The sequence below is a fragment of the Hyperolius riggenbachi genome, chromosome 4 (assembly GCF_040937935.1).
Source record: "Hyperolius riggenbachi isolate aHypRig1 chromosome 4, aHypRig1.pri, whole genome shotgun sequence".
In the NCBI taxonomy this organism is placed as follows: Eukaryota; Metazoa; Chordata; class Amphibia; order Anura; family Hyperoliidae; genus Hyperolius; species Hyperolius riggenbachi.
Genome location: NC_090649.1, coordinates 1,387,465 through 1,414,512, shown reverse-complemented (window position 1 = coordinate 1,414,512; position 27,048 = coordinate 1,387,465). Strand labels below are relative to the sequence as shown.

Below are 27,048 nucleotides of genomic sequence, written 5' to 3'. Positions count from 1 at the left end.
TTAGTTAGGTTGCAAATAACCTTTTTTTTCCTGTTAGGAATGACTAGCTCCAAGGTCTCTCCCCCTCCTTTCAATCTGGAAAGCGGTGGCAGCAAATTACCTGATTTTCGACTTGAAAAATAGATTCTACAAACGATCAAGATTGTATCATGTATGGACACATCATCCAATCTTAAACGTTTACTTTGCTCACTGTCTTTGCCTTCAGAAGCCCCTAGTGGATGAGACCTGTAAAATAAGTTGGAGTTTTGGGGTACAGAGGAAAGCAGTAAGGGGAGGAGGAGGGTGGAGTTTGGTAGGTACACAGGGGAGCAGTAAGGGGAGGAGGAGGGTGGAGTATGGGAGTACACAGAAGAGAGCACTAAGGGAAGCAGGAAGGTGGAGTTTGGTAGGTACACAGGGGGAGCAGTAAGGGGAGGAAGGTGGAGTTTGAGGGATACACAGGGGGAGCAGTAAGGGAAGCAGGAGGGAGGAGTTTGGGGGGTACACAGGGGAGCAGTAAGGGGAGGAGGAGGGTGGAGTTTGGGGGATACACAGGGGAGCAGTAAGGGAAGTAGGAGGGTGGAGTTTGGGGGGTACATAGTGGAGCAGTAAGTGAAGTAGGATGGTGAAGTATGGGAGTACACAGAAGAGAGCACTAAGGGAAGCAGGAGGGTGGAGTTTGGTAGGTACACAGGGGGAGCAGTAAGGGGAGGAAGGTGAAGTTTGGGGGTACATAGGAGAGCAGTAAGTGAAGTAGGAGAGTGGAGTTTGGGGGATACACGGGGGGAGCAGTAAGGGGAGGAAGGTGGAGTTTGAGGGATACACAGGGGAGCAGTAAGGGAAGTAGGAGGGTGGAGTTTGGGGGATACACACGGGAGCAGTAAGGGGAAGAGGAGGGTGGAGTTGGGGTATACACAGGAGAGCAGAAAAGGATGGAGGAGGGTGGAGTTTGGAGGTACACAGGGGAGCAGTACGACAGTGAGAAGCGGAGGATTATGGGGGATTTCTTACATGGTGCTTTGCTCCTTCATCCGCTGTTTCAATGTTGCATTGCATCTGTACCACCTGGTGATTGAAAAGATAGGAAAAGATTGTCAGCTCTTGGGATCAGAAGGGACCAGGGATAAACAGACAGCCTGGCAGAGCTGATCACCTTGCGGGTCTCCACTTCTGCTGGCTCTGGTGTTGGGGTTTTCACAGACGGGGGGACGACAGGCGATGTCACCTCCTCCTGCTGAGGCTGCTGAGGCCGCGAAATCCCGAAGGCGGTCAGGGGGTAAATCCCATTCCTGCAGGCCAAACATAAAGACAATAGCCTCAGTTCATAGGAGTGACCACAACCGGAACGCACTGATCCCTTCCTCCCGCCCACTGACAGCACACGCCCCCTCCCTCCCGCCCACTGACAGCACACGCCCCCTCCCTCCCGCCCACTGACAGCACACGCCCCCTCCATCCCGCCCACTGACAGCACACGCCCCCTCCATCCCACCCACTAACAGCACATGCTCCCTCCACCCCGCCCACTGACAGCACACGCCCCCTCCCTCCCACTGACAGCACACGCCCCCTCCAACCCACCCAGTAACAGCACACGCCCCCTCCCTCCCACTGACAGCACACGCTCCCTCCATCCCGCCACTAACACAACACGCCCCCTTCATCCCATCACTAACACACGCCCCCTCCATCCCACTACTAACAACACACACCCCCTCCTTCCCGCCACTAACACATGCCCCTCCTTCCCGCCACTAACACACGCCCACTCCATCCCAAGACTAACAACATACGCCCCCTCCATCCTGCCACTAACACACGCCCTCTCTAACACACGCTCTCTCCATCCTGCCACTAACACACGCTCTCTCCTTCCCACCACTAACAACACATGCCCCCTCCATCCCTGACATGAAACACCAAATCCCCCAACCTTACCGCACATCTTCCAGAAACTTGTCCAGTTCAAGCGCCGGCGACTGAGAGTATCTGTAACAGAAGAGGAGTTCAAGTGTAAAGCAGCTTATAGTATAAGCCCCGCCTCCACACAGCCCCGCCCCTCACACATGCCCCTCCCCCAGCAGCGACTGAGAGCATCTGTAACAGAAGAGGAGTTCAGGTGTAAAGCAGCTTATGGTATAAGCCCCGCCTCCGCACAGCCCCGCCCCTCACACATTCCCCTCCCCCAGCAGCAACTGAGAGGATCCGCAACAGAAGAGGAGTTTATGTGTAAAAGCAGCTTATAGTATAAGCCCCGCCTCCGCACAGCCCCGCCCCTCACACATTCCCCTCCCCCAGCAGCAACTGAGATAATCTGCAACAGAAGAGGAGTTCATGTGTATAGCAGCTTATAGTATAAGCCCCGCCTCCGCACAGCCCCGCCCCTCACACATTCCCCTCCCCCAGCAGCAGCTGAGATAATCTGCAACAGAAGAGGAGTTCATGTGTATAACAGCTTATAGTATAAGCCCCGCCCCCGCATAGCCCCTCCCATCACACATGCCCCTCCCCCAGCAGCAACTGAGATAATCTGCAACAGAAGAGGAGTTCATGTGTATAGCAGCTTATAGTATAAGCACCGCCCCCGCACAGCCCCTCCCCTCACACATGCCCCTCCCCCAGCAGCAACTGAGATAATCTGCAACAGAAGAGGAGTTCATGTGTAAAGCAGCTTATAGTATAATCCCCGCCCCCGCATAGCCCCTCCCCTTACACATGCCCCTCCCCCAGCAGCAACTGAGATAATCTGCAACAGAAGAGGAGTTCACGTGTATAGCAGCTTATAGTATAAGCCCCGCCCCCGCACAGCCCCTCTCACACATTCCCCTCCCCCAGCAGCAACTGAGATAATCTGCAACAGAAGAGGAGTTCATGTGTATAGCAGCTTATAGTATAAGCCCCGCCCCCGCACAGCCCCTCCCCTCACACATTCCCCTCCCCCAGCAGCAACTGAGATAATCTGCAACAGAAGAGGAGTTCATGTGTATAGCAGATTATAGTATAAGCCCCGCCTCCGCACAGCCCCCCCCTCACACATGCCCCTCCCCCAGCAGCAACTGAGAGAATCTGCAACAGAAGAGGAGTTCATGTGTATAGCAGCTTATAGTATAAGCCCCGCCCCCGCATAGCCCCTCCCATCACACATGCCCCCTCCCCCAGCAGCAACTGAGAGAATCTGCAACAGAAGAGGAGTTTATGTGTATAGCAGCTTATAGTATAAGCCCCGCCCCTGCATAGCCCCTCCCATCACACATGCCCCTCCCCCAGCAGCAACTGAGATAATCTGCAACAGAAGAGGAGTTCATGTGTATAGCAGCATATAGTATAAGCCCCGCCCCCGCACAGCCCCTCCCATCACACATTCCCCTCCCCCAGCAGCGACTGAGAGAATCTGCAACAGAAGAGGAGTTCATGTGTAAAGCAGCTTATAGTATAAGCCCCGCCCCCGCACAGCTCCTCCCCTCACACATTCCCCTCCCCCAGCAGCAACTGAGAGGATCCGCAACAGAAGAGGAATTCACGTGTATAGCAGCTTATAGTATAAGCCCCGCCTCCACACAGCCCCGCCCCTCACACATTCCCCTCCCCCAGCAGCAACTGAGAGGATCCGCAACAGAAGAGGAATTCACGTGTATAGCAGCTTATAGTATAAGCCCCGCCTCCACACAGCCCCGCCCCTCACACATTCCCCTCCCCCAGCAGCAACTGAGAGGATCCGCAACAGAAGAGGAGTTCATGTGTATAGCAGCTTATAGTATAAGCCCCGCCCCCGCACAGCCCCTCCCCTCACACATGCCCCTCCCCCAGCAGCAACTGAGATAATCTGCAACAGAAGAGGAGTTCACGTGTATAGCAGCTTATAGTATAAGCCCCGCCCCCGCATAGCCCCTCCCATCACACATGCCCCTCCCCCAGCAGCAACTGAGATAATCTGCAACAGAAGAGGAGTTCATGTGTATAGCAGCTTATAGTATAAGCCCCGCCCCCACACAGCCCCTCCCCTCACACATTCCCCTCCCCCAGCAGCAACTGAGAGAATCTGCAACAGAAGAGGAGTTCATGTGTATAGCAGCTTATAGTATAAGCCCCGCCCCCGCACAGCCCCTCCCATCACACATGCCCCTCCCCCAGCAGCAGCTGAGATAATCTGCAACAGAAGAGGAGTTCATGTGTATAGCAGCTTATAGTATAATCCCCGCCCCCGCATAGCCCCTCCCCTTACACATGCCCCTCCCCCAGCAGCAACTGAGAGAATCTGCAACAGAAGAGGAGTTCATGTGTATAGCAGCTTATAGTATAAGCCCCGCCCCTGCACAGCCCCTCCCCTCACACATGCCCCTCCCCCAGCAGCAACTGAGATAATCTGCAACAGAAGAGGAGTTCATGTGTATAGCAGCTTATAGTATAAGCCCCGCCTCCGCACAGCCCCTCCCATCACACATGCCCCTCCCCCAGCAGCAACTGAGAGAATCTGCAACAGAAGAGGAGTTCATGTGTACAGCAGCTTATAGTATAAGCCCCGCCCCCGCACAGCCCCTCCCCTCACACATGCCCCTCCCCCAGCAGCAACTGAGAGAATCTGCAACAGAAGAGGAGTTCATGTGTATAGCAGCTTATAGTATAAGCCCCGCCCCCACATAGCCCCTCCCATCACACATGCCCCCTCCCCCAGCAGCAACTGAGATAATCTGCAACAGAAGAGGAGTTCATGTGTAAAGCAGCATATAGTATAAGCCCCGCCCCCGCACAGCCCCTCCCATCACACATTCCCCTCCCCCAGCAGCGACTGAGAGAATCTGCAACAGAAGAGGAGTTCATGTGTAAAGCAGCTTATAGTATAAGCCCCGCCCCCGCACAGCTCCTCCCCTCACACATTCCCCTCCCCCAGCAGCAACTGAGATAATCTGCAACAGAAGAGGAGTTCATGTGTATAGCAGCTTATAGTATAAGCCCCGCCCCCGCACAGCTCCTCCCCTCACACATTCCCCTCCCCCAGCAGCAACTGAGATAATCTGCAACAGAAGAGGAGTTCATGTGTATAGCAGCTTATAGTATAAGCCCCGCCTCCGCACAGCCCCGCCCCTCACACATTCCCCTCCCCCAGCAGCAACTGAGAGGATCCGCAACAGAAGAGGAGTTCATGTGTACAGCAGCTTATAGTATAAGCCCCGCCCCCGCACAGCCCCTCCCCTCACACATGCCCCTCCCCCAGCAGCAACTGAGATAATATGCAACAGAAGAGGAGTTCATGTGTATAGCAGCTTATAGTATAAGCACCGCCCCCGCACAGCCCCTCCCCTCACACATGCCCCTCCCCCAGCAGCAACTGAGATAATCTGCAACAGAAGAGGAGTTCATGTGTATAGCAGCTTATAGTATAAGCCCCGCCCCCGCACAGCCCCTCCCCTCACACATGCCCCTCCCCCAGCAGCAACTGAGATAATCTGCAACAGAAGAGGAGTTCATGTGTATAGCAGCTTATAGTATAAGCCCCGACCCCGCATAGCCCCTCCCATCACACATGCCCCTCCCCCAGCAGCAACTGAGATAATCTGCAACAGAAGAGGAGTTCATGTGTATAGCAGCTTATAGTATAAGCCCCGCCCCCGCACAGCCCCTCCCCTCACACATTCCCCTCCCCCAGCAGCAACTGAGAGAATCTGCAACAGAAGAGGAGTTCATGTGTATAGCAGCTTATAGTATAAGCCCCGCCCCTGCACAGCCCCTCCCCTCACACATGCCCCTCCCCCAGCAGCAACTGAGATAATCTGCAACAGAAGAGGAGTTCATGTGTATAGCAGCTTATAGTATAAGCCCCGCCCCCGCACAGCCCCTCCCATCACACATGCCCCTCCCCCAGCAGCAACTGAGAGAATCTGCAACAGAAGAGGAGTTCATGTGTATAGCAGCTTATAGTATAAGCCCCGCCCCCGCACAGCCCCTCCCCTCACACATGCCCCTCCCCCAGCAGCAACTGAGATAATATGCAACAGAAGAGGAGTTCATGTGTATAGCAGCTTATAGTATAAGCCCCGCCCCCGCACAGCCCCTCCCCTCACACATTCCCCTCCCCCAGCAGCAACTGAGAGAATCTGCAACAGAAGAGGAGTTCATGTGTAAAGCAGCTTATAGTATAAGCCCCGCCTCCGCACAGCCCCTCCCCTCACACATTCCCCTCCCCTAGCAGCAACTGAGAGAATCTGCAACAGAAGAGGAGTTCATGTGTATAGCAGCTTATAGTATAAGCCCCGCCCCCCCACAGCCCCTCCCCTCACACATTCCCCTCCCCCAGCAGCAACTGAGATAATCTGCAACAGAAGAGGAGTTCATGTGTATAGCAGATTATAGTATAAGCCCCGCCCCCGCACAGCCCCTCCCATCACACATGCCCCTCCCCCAGCAGCAGCTGAGAATCTGCAACAGAAGAGGAGTTCATGTGTATATACAGATTATAGTATAAGCCCCGCCCCCGCATAGCCCCTCCCATCACACATGCCCCTCCCCCAGCAGCAACTGAGAGAATCTGCAACAGAAGAGGAGTTCATGTGTATAGCAGATTATAGTATAAGCCCCGCCCCCACACATGCCCCTCCCCCAGCAGCAGCTGAGAATCTGCAACAGAAGAGGAGTTCATGTGTATAGCAGATTATAGTATAAGCCCCGCCCCCGCATAGCCCCTCCCATCACACATGCCCCTCCCCCAGCAGCAACTGAGAGATTCTGCAACAGAAGAGGAGTTCACGTGTATAGCAGCTTATAGTATAAGCCCCGCCCCCGCACAGCCCCTCTCATCACACATGCCCCTCCCCCAGCAGCAGCTGAGAATCTGCAACAGAAGAGGAGTTCATGTGTATAGCAGATTATAGTATAAGCCCCGCCCCCGCATAGCCCCTCCCATCACACATGCCCCTCCCCCAGCAGCAACTGAGAGAATCTGCAACAGAAGAGGAGTTCATGTGTATAGCAGATTATAGTATAAGCCCCGCCCCCGCACAGCCCCTCCCATCAGACATGCCCCTCCCGCAGCAGCAGCTGAGAATCTGCAACAGAAGAGGAGTTCATGTGTATATACAGATTATAGTATAAGCCCCGCCCCCGCATAGCCCCTCCCATCACACATGCCCCTCCCCCAGCAGCAACTGAGAGAATCTGCAACAGAAGAGGAGTTCATGTGTATAGCAGATTATAGTATAAGCCCCGCCCCCGCACAGCCCCTCCCCTCACACATGCCCCTCCCCCAGCAGCAGCTGAGATAATCTGCAACAGAAGAGGAGTTCATGTGTATAGCAGCTTATAGTATAAGCCCCGCCCCCACATAGCCCCTCCCATCACACATGCCCCTCCCCCAGCAGCAACTGAGATAATCTGCAACAGAAGAGGAGTTCATGTGTATAGCAGATTATAGTATAAGCCCCGCCCCCACACAGCCCCTCCCCTCACACATGCCCCTCCCCCAGCAGCAACTGAGATAATCTGCAACAGAAGAGGAGTTCATGTGTATAGAAGCTTGTAGTATAAGCCCCGCCTCCGCACAACCCCTCCCCTCACACATGCCCCTCCCCCAGCAGCAGCTGAGATAATCTGCAACAGAAGAGGAGTTCATGTGTATAGCAGCTTATAGTATAAGCCCCGCCCCCGCACAGCCCCTCCCCTCACACATGCCCCTCCCCCAGCAGCAACTGAGATAATCTGCAACAGAAGAGGAGTTCATGTGTATTGCAGCTTATAGTATAAGCCCCGCCCCCGCACAGCTCCTCCCCTCACACATGCCCCTCCCCCAGCAGCAACTGAGATAATCTGCAACAGAAGAGGAGTTCATGTGTATAGCAGCTTATAGTATAAGCACCGCCCCCGCACAGCCCCTCCCCTCACACATGCCCCTCCCCCAGCAGCAGCTGAGATAATCTGCAACAGAAGAGGAGTTCTTGTGTATAGCAGCTTATAGTATAAGCCCCGCCCCCGCACAGCCCCTCCCATCACACATGCCCCTCCCCCAGCAGCAACTGAGAGAATCTGCAACAGAAGAGGAGTTCACGTGTATAGCAGCTTATAGTATAAGCCCCGCCCCGCATAGCCCCTCCCATCACACATGCCCCTCCCCCAGCAGCAACTGAGAGAATCTGCAACAGAAGAGGAGTTTATGTGTATAGCAGCTTGTAGTATAAGCCCCGCCCCTGCACAGCCCCTCCCCTCACACATGCCCCTCCCCCAGCAGCAACTGAGATAATCTGCAACAGAAGAGTTCAGGTGAATTGCAGCTTATAGTATAAGCCACGCCCCCGCACAGCCGCACCCTCACACATCCCCCCTCGTCAGGGGCAGGACCTGAGGTGGCCTCACCCCAATAATGACACAGACTTTAAATTTCGGCTATAGGGGAGGTGTTACTGTACTGGCTGGGTGGGGCATGTGTGGAGGGGGAGTGGCATATTGTAGCACTGGGCGTGTCCCTGCAAAGGCTATAGGGGAGGTGTTACTGTACTGGCTGGGTGGGTCATGTGTGGAGGGGGAGTGGCAGAATGTAGCACTGGGCGTGTCCCTGCACAGGCTATAGGGGAGGTGTTACTGTACTAGCTGGGTGGGGCATGTGTGGAGGGGGAGTGGCAGAAGGTAGCGCTGGGCGTGTCCCTGTGCAGGCTATAGGGGACGTGTTACTGTACTGGCTGGGTGGGGCATGTGTGGAGGGGGAGTGGCAGAATGTAGTGCTGGGTGTGTCCCTGTACAGGCTATAGGGGAGGTGTTACTGGACTGGCTGGGTGGGGCATGTGTGGAGGGGGAGTGGCAGAAGGAAGCGCTGGGCGTGTCCCTGTACAGGCTATAGGGGAGGTGTTACTGGACTGGCTGGGTGGGGCATGTGTGGAGGGGGAGTGGCAGAATGTAGCGTTGGGCGTAGCGCTGGGCGTGTCCCTGTACAGGCTATAGGGGAGGTGTTACTGTACTGGCTGGCTGGGGCATGTGTGGAGGGGGAGTGGCAGAATGTAGCGCTGGGCGTGTCCCTGTACAGGCTATAGGGGAGGTGTTACTGTACTGGCTGGGTGGGGCATGTGTGGAGGGGGAGGGGCAGAATGTAGCGTTGGGCGTAGCGCTGGGCGTGTCCCTGTACAGGCTATAGGGGAGGTGTTACTGGACTGGCTGGGTGGGGCATGTGTGGAGGGGGAGTGGCAGAAGGTAGCGCTGGGCGTGTCCCTGTACAGGCTATAGGGGACGTGTTACTGTACTGGCTGGGTGGGGCATGTGTGGAGGGGGAGTGGCAGAATGTAGCACTGGGCGTGTCCCTGTACAGGCTATAGGGGAGGTGTTACTGTACTGGCTGGGTGGGGCATGTGTGGAGGGGGAGTGGCAGAATGTAGCGCTGGGCGTGTCCCTGTACAGGCTATAGGGGACGTGTTACTGTACTGGCTGGGGCATGTGTGGAGGGGGAGTGGCAGAATGTAGCACTGGGCGTGTCCCTGTACAGGCTATAGGGGAGGTGTTACTGTACTGGCTGGGTGGGGCATGTGTGGAGGGGGAGTGGCAGAATGTAGCGTTGGGCGTAGCGCTGGGCGTGTCCCTGTACAGGCTATAGGGGAGGTGTTACTGGACTGGCTGGGTGGGGCATGTGTGGAGGGGGAGTGGCAGAAGGTAGCGCTGGGCGTGTCCCTGTACAGGCTATAGGGGACGTGTTACTGTACTGGCTGGGTGGGGCATGTGTGGAGGGGGAGTGGCAGAATGTAGCACTGGGCGTGTCCCTGTACAGGCTATAGGGGAGGTGTTACTGTACTGGCTGGGTGGGGCATGTGTGGAGGGGGAGTGGCAGAATGTAGCGCTGGGCGTGTCCCTGTACAGGCTATAGGGGAGGTGTTACCGTACTGGCTGGGTGGGGCATGTGTGGAGGGGGAGTGGCAGAATGTAGCACTGGGCGTGTCCCTGTACAGGCTATAGGGGAGGTGTTACTGTACTGGCTGGGTGGGGCATGTGTGGAGGGGGAGTGGCAGAATGTAGCGTTGGGCGTAGCGCTGGGCGTGTCCCTGTACAGGCTATAGGGGAGGTGTTACTGTACTGGCTGGGTGGGGCATGTGTGGAGGGGGAGTGGCAGAAGGTAGCGCTGGGCGTGTCCCTGTACAGGCTATAGGGGACGTGTTACTGTACTGGCTGGGTGGGGCATGTGTGGAGGGGGAGTGGCAGAATGTAGCACTGGGCGTGTCCCTGTACAGGCTATAGGGGAGGTGTTACTGTACTGGCTGGGTGGGGCATGTGTGGAGGGGGAGGGGCAGAATGTAGCGCTGGGCGTCTCCCTGTCTATACTCACATCATACGACTCCCCTCACTGTTGCTCTGGGGGATCTCGGCCATCACAGCGTTCATGTCTCGGTTCTTTGTCATCTCTTCAAGCGCATTCTCTGGGATCATATCTGTAGGAGAGGCGGAGATAACATTTATATCCATAGGGGGAGGTGCACAGTGTGAGAGAGGGGCGCAGGGCACAAAGACCAGCAGGAGTGTGTGCAAAGGTAAAAACTAAAAGTATGTGTGCAGAGACCGGCAGGGGTGTGTGCAGAGACTGGCAGGGATGTGTGCAGAGACTGGCAGGGATGTGTGCAGAGACTGGCAGGGATGTGTGCAGAGACTGGCAGGGATGTGTGCAGAGACTGGCAGGGATGTGTGCAGAGACTGGCAGGGATGTGTGCAGAGACTGGCAGGGATGCGTGCAGAGACCGGCAGGGATGTGTGCAGAGACTGGCAGGGATGCGTGCAGAGACTGGCAGGGATGTGTGCAGAGACTGGCAGGGATGTGTGCAGAGACTGGCAGGGATGTGTGCAGAGACTGGCAGGGATGTGTGCAGAGACTGGCAGGGATGTGTGCAGAGACTGGCAGGGATGTGTGCAGAGACTGGCAGGGATGTGTGCAGAGACTGGCAGGGATGTGTGCAGAGACAAGCAGAGACCGGCAGGGATGTGTGCAGAGACTGGCAGGGATGTGTGCAGAGACTGGCAGGGATGTGTGCAGAGACTGGCAGGGATGTGTGCAGAGACGTGCAGAGACTGGCAGGGATGTGTGCAGAGACTGGCAGGGATGTGTGCAGAGACTGGCAGGGATGTGTGCAGAGACTGGCAGGGATGTGTGCAGAGACTGGCAGGGATGTGTGCAGAGACTGGCAGGGATGTGTGCAGAGACTGGCAGGGATGTGTGCAGAGACTGGCAGGGATGTGTGCAGAGACTGGCAGGGATGTGTGCAGAGACTGGCAGGGATGTGTGCAGAGACAAGCAGAGACTGGCAGGGATGTGTGCAGAGACAAGCAGAGACCGGCAGGGATGTGTGCAGAGACTGGCAGGGATGTGTGCAGAGACTGGCAGGGATGTGTGCAGAGACTGGCAGGGATGTGTGCAGAGACTGGCAGGGATGTGTGCAGAGACTGGCAGGGATGTGTGCAGAGACTGGCAGGGATGTGTGCAGAGACTGGCAGGGATGTGTGCAGAGACTGGCAGGGATGTGTGCAGAGACTGGCAGGGATGTGTGCAGAGACTGGCAGGGATGTGTGCAGAGACAAGCAGAGACTGGCAGGGATGTGTGCAGAGACTGGCAGGGATGTGTGCAGAGACTGGCAGGGATGTGTGCAGAGACTGGCAGGGATGTGTGCAGAGACAAGCAGAGACTGGCAGGGATGTGTGCAGAGACTGGCAGGGATGTGTGCAGAGACTGGCAGGGATGTGTGCAGAGACAAGCAGAGACTGGCAGGGATGTGTGCAGAGACTGGCAGAGACCGGCAGGGATGTGTGCAGAGACTGGCAGAGACTGGCAGGGATGTGTGCAGAGACCGGCAGGGATGTGTGCAGAGACCGGCAGGGATGTGTGCAGAGACCGGCAGGAATGTGTGCAGAGACCGGCAGGAATGTGTGCAGAGACAAGCAGAGACCGGCAGGGATGTGTGCAGAGACCGGCAGGAATGTGTGCAGAGACCGGCAGGAATGTGTGCAGAGACCGGCAGGAATGTGTGCAGAGACCGGCAGGAATGTGTGCAGAGACCGGCAGGAATGTGTGCAGAGACCGGCAGGAATGTGTGCAGAGACCGGCAGGGATGTGTGCAGAGACCGGCAGGGATGGGAAAGATAAAGGGAGCAGCACAGACTCAAGAAAACTTTTCACACCATGAATCTCTCCTGTATATACTTACGCTGGTGACCCACAATGCAGTGCGCTGCCAGCAGCTTCAGGGAGGGAACCTCAAACAGAGCCTGGTGAAAAAGTAACTCCCTGGCTGTGGGCCGCTTGCTTGGATCTGTTTCCAAACATTTCTGGATGAATTCCTACACAACAAAGCCAGATACATCGTCACAACATCTGCATTTCTCATCTGGTGCTTCTATCTAGAGTGTTCTAGTCTTCTCTTCCACCAAACTCTCCACAATTACTACCCAAAAATCTGCACTTCACCCCTAGGCCTACCACATCGCTGCAGTCCCCACTTCTTATAAGGCCCACACACCTCCACCATCTCTGAACCATCACCTCCCAGACTCCTCCACTCCACCCACAAATCCAATACCCTCTACCAGATCTCTCCACTCCTCACATCTCCACCATCACCTCCCAGACTCCTCCACTCCACCCACAGCTCCAGTATCTTCTACCAGATCTCTCCAGTCCTCATATCTCCACCATCACCTCCCAGACTCCTCCACTCCACCCACAGATCCAATACCCTCTACCAGATCTCTCCAGTCCTCACATCTCCACCATCACCTCCCAGACTCCTCCACTCCACCCACAGCTCCAGTATCTTCTACCAGATCTCTCCAGTCCTCATATCTCCACCATCACCTCCCAGACTCCTCCACTACACCCACAGATCCAATACCCTCTACCAGATCTCTCCAGTCCTCACATCTCCACCATCACCTCCCAGACTCCTCCACTCCACCCACAGCTCCAGTATCTTCTACCAGATCTCTCCAGTCCTCATATCTCCACCATCACCTCCCAGACTCCTCCACTCCACCCACAGATCCAATACCCTCTACCAGATCTCTCCAGTCCTCACATCTCCACCATCACCTCCCAGACTCCTCCACTCCACCCACAGCTCCAGTATCTTCTACCAGATCTCTCCAGTCCTCATATCTCCACCATCACCTCCCAGACTCCTCCACTACACCCACAGATCCAATACCCTCTACCAGATCTCTCCAGTCCTCACATCTCCACCATCACCTCCCAGACTCCTCCACTCCACCCACAGCTCCAGTATCTTCTACCAGATCTCTCCAGTCCTCATATCTCCACCATCACCTCCCAGACTCCTCCACTACACCCACAGCTCCAATATCTTCTACCAGATCTCTCCAGTCCTCACATCTCCACCATCACCTCCCAGACTCCTCCACTCCACTCACAGCTCCAATATCTTTTACCAGATCTCTCCAGTCCTCACATCTCCACCATCACCTCCCAGACATCTCCACTCCACCCACAGCCCCAGTATCTTCTACCAGATCTCTCTAGTCCTCACATCTCCACCATCACCTCCCAGACTACTCCACCCACAGCTCCAATAGCTTCTACCAGATCTCTCCAGTCCTCACATCTCCACCATCACCTCCCAGACTACTCCACCCGCAGCTCCAGTATCTTCTACCAGATCTCTCCAGTCCTCACATCTCCACCATCACCTCCCAGACTACTCCACCCACAGCTCCAATATCTTCTACCAGATCTCTCCAGTCCTCACATCTCCACCATCACCTCCCAGACTCCTCCACCCACAGCTCCAGTATCTTCTACCAGATCTCTCCAGTCCTCACATCTCCACCATCACCTCCCAGACTCCTCCACTTCACCCACCGGTCCAATAAACTCTACCACATCTCTCCAGTCCTCACATCTCCACCATCACTTCCCAGACTACTCCACCCGCAGCTCCAATATCTTCTACCAAATCTCTCCAGCCCTCACATCTCCACCATCACCTCCCAGACTCCTCCACCCACAGCTCCAATATCTTCTACCAGATCTCTCCAGGCCTCATATCTCCACCATCACCTCCCAGACTATTCCACCCACAGCTCCAATATCTTCTACCCCATCTCTCCAGTCCTCACATCTCCACCATCACATCCCAGGCTCCTCCACTCCACCCGCAGCTCCAATATCTTCTACCAGATCTCTCCAGTCCTCACATCTCCACCATCACATCCCAGACTCCTCCACTCCACCCACAGCTCCAATATCTTCTACCCCATATCTCCAGTCCTCACATCTCCACCATCACCCTCCCAGACTCCTCCACTCCACCCACAGCTCCAATATCTTCTACCCCATCTCTCCAGTCCTCACATCTCCACCATCACATCCCAGACTCCTCCACTTCATCCACCGGTCTAATAAACTCTACCACATCTCTCCAGTCCTCACATCTCCACCATCACCTCCCAGACTCCTCCACTTCACCCACAGCTCTAATATCTTCTACCAGATCTCTCCAGTCCTCACATCTCCACCATCACCTCCCAGACTACTCCACCCACAGCTCCAATATCTTCTACCAGATCTCTCCAGTCCTCATATCTCCACCATCACCTCCCAGACTCTTCCACTCATAGTTCCAGTATCTTCTACTTCATCTCTCCACTCCTCACATCTCCACCATCGCCTCCCAAGACTACTCCACCCGCAGCTCCAATATCTTCTACCAGATCTCTCCAGTCCTCACATCTCCACCATCACCTCCCAGACTACTCCACCTACAGCTCCAATATCTTCTACCATCTCTCTCTAGTCCTCACATCTCCACCATCACCTCCCAGACTTCTCCACTCCACCCGCAGCTCCAATATCTTCTACCAGATCTCTCCAGTCCTCACATCTCCACCGTCACCTCCCAGACTCCTCCACCCGCAGCTATAATATCTGCTACCAGATCTCTCCAGTCCTCACATCTCCACCATCACCTCCCAGACTACTCCACCCGCAGCTCCAATATCTTCTACCAGATCTCTGCAGTCCTCACATCTCCACCATCACTTCCCAGACTACTCCACTCCACCTACAGCTCCAATATCTTCTACCAGATCTCTCCAGTCCTCACATCTCCACCATCACCTCCCAGACTCCTCTACTCCACCCGCAGCTCCAATATCTTCTACCAGATCTCTCCAGTCCTCACATCTCCACCATCACCTCCCAGACTCCTCCACCCCACTCACAGCTCCAATATCTTCTACCAGATCTCTCCAGTCATCACATCTCCACCATCACCTCCCAGACTACTCCACCCACAGCTCCAATATCTTCTACCAGATCTCTCCAGTCCTCACATCTCCACCATCACTTCCCAGACTACTCCACTTCACCTACAGCTCCAATATCTTCTACCAGATCTCTCCAGTCCTCACATCTCCACCATCACCTCCCAGACTCCTCCACTCCAAATATCTTCTACCAGATCTCTCCACTCCTCACATCTCCACCATCACCTCCCAGACTCCTCCACTCCACCCGCAGCTCCAATATCTTCTACCAGATCTCTCCAGTCCTCACATCTCCACCATCAACTCCCAGACTACTCCACTCCACTCACAGCTCCAATATCTTCTACCAGATCTCTCCAGTCCTCACATCTCCACCATCACCTCCCAGACTCCTCCACTCCACCCGCAGCTCTAATATCTTCTACCCCATCTCTCCAGTCCTCACATCTCCACCATCACCTCCCAGACTACTCCACCCACAGCTCCAATATCTTCTACCAGATCTCTCCAGTCCTCACATCTCCACCATCACCTCCCAGACTCCTCCACTCCACCCGCAGCTCCAATATCTTCTACCCCATCTCTCCAGTCCTCACATCTCCACCATCACCTCCCAGACTACTCCACCCACAGCTCCAATATCTTCTACCAGATCTCTCCAGTCCTCATATCTCCACCATCACCTCCCAGACTCTTCCACTCATAGTTCCAGTATCTTCTACTTCATCTCTCCACTCCTCACATCTCCACCATCGCCTCCCAAGACTACTCCACCCGCAGCTCCAATATCTTCTACCAGATCTCTCCAGTCCTCACATCTCCACCATCACCTCCCAGACTACTCCACCTACAGCTCCAATATCTTCTACCATCTCTCTCTAGTCCTCACATCTCCACCATCACCTCCCAGACTCCTCCACTCCACCCGCAGCTCCAATATCTTCTACCAGATCTCTCCAGTCCTCACATCTCCACCATCACTTCCCAGACTCCTCCACCCGCAGCTCCAATATCTGCTACCAGATCTCTCCAGTCCTCACATCTCCACCATCACCTCCCAGACTACTCCACCCGCAGCTCCAATATCTTCTACCAGATCTCTGCAGTCCTCACATCTCCACCATCACTTCCCAGACTACTCCACTCCACCTACAGCTCCAATATCTTCTACCAGATCTCTCCAGTCCTCACATCTCCACCATCACCTCCCAGACTCCTCTACTCCACCCGCAGCTCCAATATCTTCTACCAGATCTCTCCAGTCCTCACATCTCCACCATCACCTCCCAGACTCCTCCACCCCACTCACAGCTCCAATATCTTCTACCAGATCTTTCCAGTCATCACATCTCCACCATCACCTCCCAGACTACTCCACCCACAGCTCCAATATCTTCTACCAGATCTCTCCAGTCCTCACATCTCCACCATCACTTCCCAGACTCCTCCACCCGCAGCTCCAATATCTTCTACCAGATCTCTCCAGTCCTCACATCTCCACCATCACCTCCCAGACTACTCCACTCCACCTACAGCTCCAATATCTTCTACCAGATCTCTCCAGTCCTCACATCTCCACCATCACCTCCCAGACTCCTCCACTCCAAATATCTTCTACCAGATCTCTCCACTCCTCACATCTCCACCATCACCTCCCAGACTCCTCCACTCCACCCGCAGCTCCAATATCTTCTACCAGATCTCTCCAGTCCTCACATCTCCACCATCAACTCCCAGACTACTCCACTCCACTCACAGCTCCAATATCTTCTACCAGATCTCTCCAGTCCTCACATCTCCACCATCAACTCCCAGACTACTCCACTCCACTCACAGCTCCAATATCTTCTACCAGATCTCTCCAGTCCTCACATCTCCACCATCACCTCCCAGACTCCTCCACTCCACCCGCAGCTCTAATATCTTCTACCAGATCTCTCCAGTCCTCACATCTCCACCATCACCTCCCAGACTACTCCACCCACAGCTCCAATATCTTCTACCATCTCTCTCTAGTCCTCACATCTCCACCATCACCTCCCAGACTCCTCCACTCCACCCGCAGCTCCAATATCTTCTACAAGATCTCTCCAGTCCTCACATCTCCACCATCACCTCCCAGACTCCTCCACCCGCAGCTCCAATATCTTCTACCAGATCTCTCCAGTCCTCACATCTCCACCATCACCTCCCAGACTACTCCACCCGCAGCTCCAATATCTGCTACCAGATCTCTCCAGTCCTCACATCTCCATCATCACCTCCCAGACTCCTCCACCCACAGCTCCAATATCTTCTACCAGATCTCTCCAGTCCTCACATCTCCACCATCACCTCCCAGACTACTCCACCTACAGCTCCAATATCTTCTACCATCTCTCTCTAGTCCTCACATCTCCACCATCACCTCCCAGACTCCTCCACTCCACCCGCAGCTCCAATATCTTCTACCAGATCTCTCCAGTCCTCACATCTCCACCATCACCTCCCAGATTCCTCCACTCCACCCACAGCTCCAATATCTTCTACCAGATCTCTCCAGTCCTCACATCTCCACCATCACCTCCCAGACTACTCCACTTCACCTACAGCTCCAATATCTTCTACCAGATCTCTCCAGTCCTCACATCTCCACCATCACCTCCCAGACTACTCCACCCGCAGCTCCAATATCTTCTACCAGATCTCTCCAGTCCTCACATCTCCACCATCACCTCCCAGACTCCTCCACTCCAAATATCTTCTACCAGATCTCTCCACTCCTCACATCTCCACCATCACCTCCCAGACTCCTCCACTCCACCCACAGCTCCAATATCGTCTACCAGATCTCTCCAGTCCTCACATCTCCACCATCAACTCCCAGACTACTCCACTCCACTCACAGCTCCAATATCTTCTACCAGATCTCTCCAGTCCTCACATCTCCACCATCACCTCCCAGACTCCTCCACTCCACCCGCAGCTCTAATATCTTCTACCCCATCTCTCCAGTCCTCACATCTCCACCATCACCTCCCAGACTACTCCACCCACAGCTCCAATATCTTCTACCATCTCTCTCTAGTCCTCACATCTCCACCATCACCTCCCAGACTCCTCCACTCCACCCGCAGCTCCAATATCTTCTACCAGATCTCTCCAGTCCTCACATCTCCACCATAAACTCCCAGACTACTCCACCCACAGCTCCAATATCTTCTACCAGATCTCTCCAGTCCTCACATCTCCACCATCACCTTCCAGACTCCTCCACTCCACTCACAGCTCCAATATCTTCTACCAGATCTCTCCAGTCCTCACATCTCCACCATCACCTCCCAGACTACTCCACCCACAGCTCCAATAGCTTCTACCAGATCTCTCCAGTCCTCACATTTCCACCATCACCTCCCAGATTCCTCCACTCCACCCGCAGCTCCAATATCTTCTACCAGATCTCTCCAGTCCTCACATCTCCACCATCACCTCCCAGACTCCTCCACTCCACCTACAGCTCCAATATCTTCTACCAGATCTCTCCAGTCCTCACATCTCCACCATCACCTCCCAGACTACTCCACCCGCAGCTCCAATATCTTCTACCAGATCTCTCCAGTCCTCACATCTCCACCATCACCTCCCAGACTACTCCACCCGCAGCTCCAATATCTTCTACCAGATCTCTCCAGTCCTCACATCTCCACCATCACCTCCCAGACTCCTCCACCCACAGCTCCAATATCTTCTACCCCATCTCTCCAGTCCTCACATCTCCACAATCACCTACCAGACTCCTCCACTCCACTCACAGCTCCAATATCTTCTACCCCATCTCTCCAGTCCTCACATCTCCACCATCACCTCCCAGACTCCTCCACTTCACCCGCAGCTCCAATATCTTCTACCCCATCTCTCCAGTCCTCACATCTCCAACATCACCTCCCAGACTCCTCCACTCCACCCACAGCTCCAATATCTTCTACCCCATCTCTCCAGTCCTCACATCTCCACCATCACCTCCCAGACTCCTCCACTTCACCCGCAGCTCCAATATCTTCTACCCCATCTCTCCAGTCCTCACATCTCCACCATCACCTCCCAGACTACTCCACCCGCAGCTCCAATATCTTCTACCAGATCTCTCCAGTCCTCATATCTCCACCATCATCTCCCAGACTCCTCCACCCACAGCTCTAGTATCTTCTACCAGATCTCTCCAGTCCTCATATCTCCACCATCATCTCCCAGACTACTCCACCCGCAGCTCCAATATCTTCTACCAGATCTCTGCAGTCCTCACATCTCCACCATCACTTCCCAGACTACTCCACTCCACCTACAGCTCCAATATCTTCTACCAGATCTCTCCAGTCCTCACATCTCCACCATCACCTCCCAGACTCCTCTACTCCACCCGCAGCTCCAATATCTTCTACCAGATCTCTCCAGTCCTCACATCTCCACCATCACCTCCCAGACTCCTCCACCCCACTCACAGCTCCAATATCTTCTACCAGATCTCTCCAGTCATCACATCTCCACCATCACCTCCCAGACTACTCCACCCACAGCTCCAATATCTTCTACCAGATCTCTCCAGTCCTCACATCTCCACCATCACTTCCCAGACTCCTCCACCCGCAGCTCCAATATCTTCTACCAGATCTCTCCAGTCCTCACATCTCCACCATCACCTCCCAGACTACTCCACCCACAGCTCCAATATCTTCTACCATCTCTCTCTAGTCCTCACATCTCCACCATCACCTCCCAGACTCCTCCACTCCACCCGCAGCTCCAATATCTTCTACCAGATCTCTCCAGTCCTCACATCTCCACCATAAACTCCCAGACTACTCCACCCACAGCTCCAATATCTTCTACCAGATCTCTCCAGTCCTCACATCTCCACCATCACCTTCCAGACTCCTCCACTCCACTCACAGCTCCAATATCTTCTACCAGATCTCTCCAGTCCTCACATCTCCACCATCACCTCCCAGACTACTCCACCCACAGCTCCAATAGCTTCTACCAGATCTCTCCAGTCCTCACATTTCCACCATCACCTCCCAGATTCCTCCACTCCACCCGCAGCTCCAATATCTTCTACCAGATCTCTCCAGTCCTCACATCTCCACCATCACCTCCCAGACTCCTCCACTCCACCTACAGCTCCAATATCTTCTACCAGATCTCTCCAGTCCTCACATCTCCACCATCACCTCCCAGACTACTCCACCCGCAGCTCCAATATCTTCTACCAGATCTCTCCAGTCCTCACATCTCCACCATCACCTCCCAGACTACTCCACCCGCAGCTCCAATATCTTCTACCAGATCTCTCCAGTCCTCACATCTCCACCATCACCTCCCAGACTCCTCCACCCACAGCTCCAATATCTTCTACCCCATCTCTCCAGTCCTCACATCTCCACAATCACCTACCAGACTCCTCCACTCCACTCACAGCTCCAATATCTTCTACCCCATCTCTCCAGTCCTCACATCTCCACCATCACCTCCCAGACTCCTCCACTTCACCCGCAGCTCCAATATCTTCTACCCCATCTCTCCAGTCCTCACATCTCCAACATCACCTCCCAGACTCCTCCACTCCACCCACAGCTCCAATATCTTCTACCCCATCTCTCCAGTCCTCACATCTCCACCATCACCTCCCAGACTCCTCCACTTCACCCGCAGCTCCAATATCTTCTACCCCATCTCTCCAGTCCTCACATCTCCACCATCACCTCCCAGACTACTCCACCCGCAGCTCCAATATCTTCTACCAGATCTCTCCAGTCCTCATATCTCCACCATCATCTCCCAGACTCCTCCACCCACAGCTCTAGTATCTTCTACCAGATCTCTCCAGTCCTCATATCTCCACCATCATCTCCCAGACTACTCCACCCGCAGCTCCAATATCTTCTACCAGATCTCTGCAGTCCTCACATCTCCACCATCACTTCCCAGACTACTCCACTCCACCTACAGCTCCAATATCTTCTACCAGATCTCTCCAGTCCTCACATCTCCACCATCACCTCCCAGACTCCTCTACTCCACCCGCAGCTCCAATATCTTCTACCAGATCTCTCCAGTCCTCACATCTCCACCATCACCTCCCAGACTCCTCCACCCCACTCACAGCTCCAATATCTTCTACCAGATCTCTCCAGTCATCACATCTCCACCATCACCTCCCAGACTACTCCACCCACAGCTCCAATATCTTCTACCAGATCTCTCCAGTCCTCACATCTCCACCATCACTTCCCAGACTCCTCCACCCGCAGCTCCAATATCTTCTACCAGATCTCTCCAGTCCTCACATCTCCACCATCACCTCCCAGACTACTCCACTCCACCTACAGCTCCAATATCTTCTACCAGATCTCTCCAGTCCTCACATCTCCACCATCACCTCCCAGACTCCTCCACTCCAAATATCTTCTACCAGATCTCTCCACTCCTCACATCTCCACCATCACCTCCCAGACTCCTCCACTCCACCCGCAGCTCCAATATCTTCTACCAGATCTCTCCAGTCCTCACATCTCCACCATCAACTCCCAGACTACTCCACTCCACTCACAGCTCCAATATCTTCTACCAGATCTCTCCAGTCCTCACATCTCCACCATCACCTCCCAGACTCCTCCACTCCACCCGCAGCTCCAATATCTTCTACCAGATCTCTCCAGTCCTCACATCTCCACCATCAACTCCCAGACTACTCCACTCCACTCACAGCTCCAATATCTTCTACCAGATCTCTCCAGTCCTCACATCTCCACCATCAACTCCCAGACTACTCCACTCCACTCACAGCTCCAATATCTTCTACCAGATCTCTCCAGTCCTCACATCTCCACCATCACCTCCCAGACTCCTCCACTCCACCCGCAGCTCTAATATCTTCTACCAGATCTCTCCAGTCCTCACATCTCCACCATCACCTCCCAGACTACTCCACCCACAGCTCCAATATCTTCTACCATCTCTCTCTAGTCCTCACATCTCCACCATCACCTCCCAGACTCCTCCACTCCACCCGCAGCTCCAATATCTTCTACAAGATCTCTCCAGTCCTCACATCTCCACCATCACCTCCCAGACTCCTCCACCCGCAGCTCCAATATCTTCTACCAGATCTCTCCAGTCCTCACATCTCCACCATCACCTCCCAGACTACTCCACCCGCAGCTCCAATATCTGCTACCAGATCTCTCCAGTCCTCACATCTCCATCATCACCTCCCAGACTCCTCCACCCACAGCTCCAATATCTTCTACCAGATCTCTCCAGTCCTCACATCTCCACCATCACCTCCCAGACTACTCCACCTACAGCTCCAATATCTTCTACCATCTCTCTCTAGTCCTCACATCTCCACCATCACCTCCCAGACTCCTCCACTCCACCCGCAGCTCCAATATCTTCTACCAGATCTCTCCAGTCCTCACATCTCCACCATCACCTCCCAGATTCCTCCACTCCACCCACAGCTCCAATATCTTCTACCAGATCTCTCCAGTCCTCACATCTCCACCATCACCTCCCAGACTACTCCACTTCACCTACAGCTCCAATATCTTCTACCAGATCTCTCCAGTCCTCACATCTCCACCATCACCTCCCAGACTACTCCACCCGCAGCTCCAATATCTTCTACCAGATCTCTCCAGTCCTCACATCTCCACCATCACCTCCCAGACTCCTCCACTCCAAATATCTTCTACCAGATCTCTCCACTCCTCACATCTCCACCATCACCTCCCAGACTCCTCCACTCCACCCACAGCTCCAATATCGTCTACCAGATCTCTCCAGTCCTCACATCTCCACCATCAACTCCCAGACTACTCCACTCCACTCACAGCTCCAATATCTTCTACCAGATCTCTCCAGTCCTCACATCTCCACCATCACCTCCCAGACTCCTCCACTCCACCCGCAGCTCTAATATCTTCTACCCCATCTCTCCAGTCCTCACATCTCCACCATCACCTCCCAGACTACTCCACCCACAGCTCCAATATCTTCTACCATCTCTCTCTAGTCCTCACATCTCCACCATCACCTCCCAGACTCCTCCACTCCACCCGCAGCTCCAATATCTTCTACCAGATCTCTCCAGTCCTCACATCTCCACCATAAACTCCCAGACTACTCCACCCACAGCTCCAATATCTTCTACCAGATCTCTCCAGTCCTCACATCTCCACCATCACCTTCCAGACTCCTCCACTCCACTCACAGCTCCAATATCTTCTACCAGATCTCTCCAGTCCTCACATCTCCACCATCACCTCCCAGACTACTCCACCCACAGCTCCAATAGCTTCTACCAGATCTCTCCAGTCCTCACATTTCCACCATCACCTCCCAGATTCCTCCACTCCACCCGCAGCTCCAATATCTTCTACCAGATCTCTCCAGTCCTCACATCTCCACCATCACCTCCCAGACTCCTCCACTCCACCTACAGCTCCAATATCTTCTACCAGATCTCTCCAGTCCTCACATCTCCACCATCACCTCCCAGACTACTCCACCCGCAGCTCCAATATCTTCTACCAGATCTCTCCAGTCCTCACATCTCCACCATCACCTCCCAGACTACTCCACCCGCAGCTCCAATATCTTCTACCAGATCTCTCCAGTCCTCACATCTCCACCATCACCTCCCAGACTCCTCCACCCACAGCTCCAATATCTTCTACCCCATCTCTCCAGTCCTCACATCTCCACAATCACCTACCAGACTCCTCCACTCCACTCACAGCTCCAATATCTTCTACCCCATCTCTCCAGTCCTCACATCTCCACCATCACCTCCCAGACTCCTCCACTTCACCCGCAGCTCCAATATCTTCTACCCCATCTCTCCAGTCCTCACATCTCCAACATCACCTCCCAGACTCCTCCACTCCACCCACAGCTCCAATATCTTCTACCCCATCTCTCCAGTCCTCACATCTCCACCATCACCTCCCAGACTCCTCCACTTCACCCGCAGCTCCAATATCTTCTACCCCATCTCTCCAGTCCTCACATCTCCACCATCACCTCCCAGACTACTCCACCCGCAGCTCCAATATCTTCTACCAGATCTCTCCAGTCCTCATATCTCCACCATCATCTCCCAGACTCCTCCACCCACAGCTCTAGTATCTTCTACCAGATCTCTCCAGTCCTCATATCTCCACCATCATCTCCCAGACTCCTCCACCCACAGCTCCAATATCTTCTACCAGATCTCTCCAGTCCTCATATCTCCACCATCATCTCCCAGACTCCTCCACCCACAGCTCCAATATCTTCTACCCCATCTCTCCAGTCCTCACAGCTCCACCATCACATCCCAGGCTCCTCCACTCCACCTGCAGCTCCAATATCTTCTACCAGATCTCTCCAGTCCTCACATCTCCACCATCACATCCCAGACTCCTCCACTCCACCCACAGCTCCAATATCTTCTACCCCATATCTCCAGTCCTCACATCTCCACCATCACCCTCCCAGATTCCTCCACTCCACCCACAGCTCCAATATCTTCTACCCCATCTCTCCAGTCCTCACAGCTCCACCATCTAGCTCCACACATTAACTACATCTGCATTATCACCTCCCAGGTTTCTTCATTCCACCCCAGCACTGTACTTACCCCTCCCGTCCTGAAAATGATTTACCTTTTCTTCAGCACTTACCCTCTGCAGGGGATCTTCCAGAAACTGAATGGCATTATTTATGGCTTCCTGAGGGACGTATGAAGACTCTCCATTGCCCTGGATTTCCAGCACAGCCATCTAAAGAAGGTATAAAGGGTGAGCAATCAAGACTGCAACACATCACAGAGGTTCCTGCAGGTCAGACATTCTCCAGAACACATCACAGAGATTCCTGCAGGTCAGACAATCACCAGAACACATCACAGAGGTTCCTGCAGATCAGACCTTCACCAGAACACATCACAGAGGTTCCTGCAGATCAGACATTCTCCAGAACACATCACAGAGGTTCCTGCAGATCAGACAATCACCAGAACACATCTCAGAGGTTCCTGCAGGTCAGACAATCACCAGAACACATCACAGAGGTTCCTGCAGGTCAGACCTTCACCAGAACACATCACAGAGGTTCCTGCAGATCAGACATTCTCCAGAACACATCACAAAGGTTCCTGCAGGTCAGACAATCACCAGAACACATCACAGAGGTTCCTGCAGGTCAGACAATTACCAGAACACATCACAGAGGTTCCTGCAGATCAGACATTCACCAAAACACATCACAGAGGTTCCTGCAGATCAGACAATCACCAGAACACATCACAGAGGTTCCTGCAGATCAGACCTTCACCAGAACACATCACAGAGGTTCCTGCAGATCAGACCTTCACCAGAACACATCACAAAGGTTCCTGCAGGTCATACCTTCACCAGAACACATCACAGAGGTTCCTGCAGATCAGACATTCACCAAAATACATCACAGAGGTTCCTGCAGATCAGACATTCACCAGAACACATCACAGAGGTTCCTGCAGATCAGACCTTCACCAGAACACATCACAGAGGTTCCTGCAGGTCATACCTTCACCAGAACACATCACAGAGGTTCCTGCAGGTCATACCTTCACCAGAACACATCACAGAGGTTCCTGCAGATCAGACATTCTCCAGAACACACCACAGAGGTTCCTGCAGATCAGACCTTCACCAGAACACATCACAGAGGTTCCTGCAGATCAGACAATCACCAGAACACATCACAGAGGTTCCTGCAGGTCAGACCTTCACCAGAACACATCGCAGAGGATCCTGCAGATCAGACCTTCACCAGAACAGATCACAGAGGTTCCTGCAGATCAGACAATCACCAGAACACATCACAGAGGTTCCTGCAGATCAGACATTCTCCAGAACACATCACAAAGGTTCCTGCAGGTCAGACCTTCACCAGAACACATCACAGAGGTTCCTGCGGGTCATACCTTCACCAGAACACATCACAGAGGTTCCTGCAGATCAGACAATCACCAGAACACATCACAAAGGTTCCTGCAGGTCATACCTTCACCAGAACACATCACAGAGGTTCCTGCAGATCAGACATTCACCAAAACACATCACAGAGGTTCCTGCAGATCAGACATTCTCCAGAACACATCACAGAGGTTCCTGCAGATCAGGCAATCACCAGAACACATCACAGAGGTTCCTGCAGGTCAGACCTTCACCAGAACACATCACAGAGGTTCCTGCAGATCAGACCTTCACCAGAACACATCACAGAGGTTCCTGCAGATCAGACCTTCACCAGAACACATCACAGAGGTTCCTGCAGATCAGACATTCACCAGAACACATCACAGAGGTTCCTGCAGATCAGACATTCTCCAGAACACATCACAAAGGTTCCTGCAGGTCATACCTTCACCAGAACACATCACAGAGGTTCCTGCAGATCAGACATTCACCAAAACACATCACAGAGGTTCCTGCAGATCAGACATTCACCAGAACACATCACAGAGGTTCCTGCAGATCAGACAATCACCAGAACACATCACAGAGGTTCCTGCAGATCAGACATTCTCCAGAACACATCACAAAGGTTCCTGCAGGTCAGATCTTCACCAGAACACATCACAGAGGTTCCTGCGGGTCATACCTTCACCAGAACACATCACAGAGGTTCCTGCAGATCAGACAATCACCAGAACACATCACAAAGGTTCCTGCAGGTCATACCTTCACCAGAACACATCACAGAGGTTCCTGCAGATCAGACATTCACCAAAACACATCACAGAGGTTCCTGCAGATCAGACATTCTCCAGA

The 27,048-nt window shown here is 53.9% G+C and overlaps 1 protein-coding gene across 1 annotated transcript in view; it reads right to left on the bottom strand.

Annotated features, from left to right (window-relative positions):
- NRBP1 (nuclear receptor binding protein 1) overlaps positions 1-27,048 on the bottom strand; it is a 131,368-nt gene that overhangs the window by 23,733 nt on the left and 80,587 nt on the right. Inside the window, exons 11-16 of the mRNA XM_068279801.1 lie at positions 24,913-25,011; positions 12,136-12,268; positions 10,271-10,373; positions 1,921-1,971; positions 1,136-1,271; positions 994-1,047 (exon numbers count right to left, since the gene is read on the bottom strand). Coding sequence (XP_068135902.1) covers positions 994-1,047; positions 1,136-1,271; positions 1,921-1,971; positions 10,271-10,373; positions 12,136-12,268; positions 24,913-25,011 — 576 coding nt within the window. The remainder of the gene's footprint in view (positions 1-993; positions 1,048-1,135; positions 1,272-1,920; positions 1,972-10,270; positions 10,374-12,135; positions 12,269-24,912; positions 25,012-27,048) is intronic.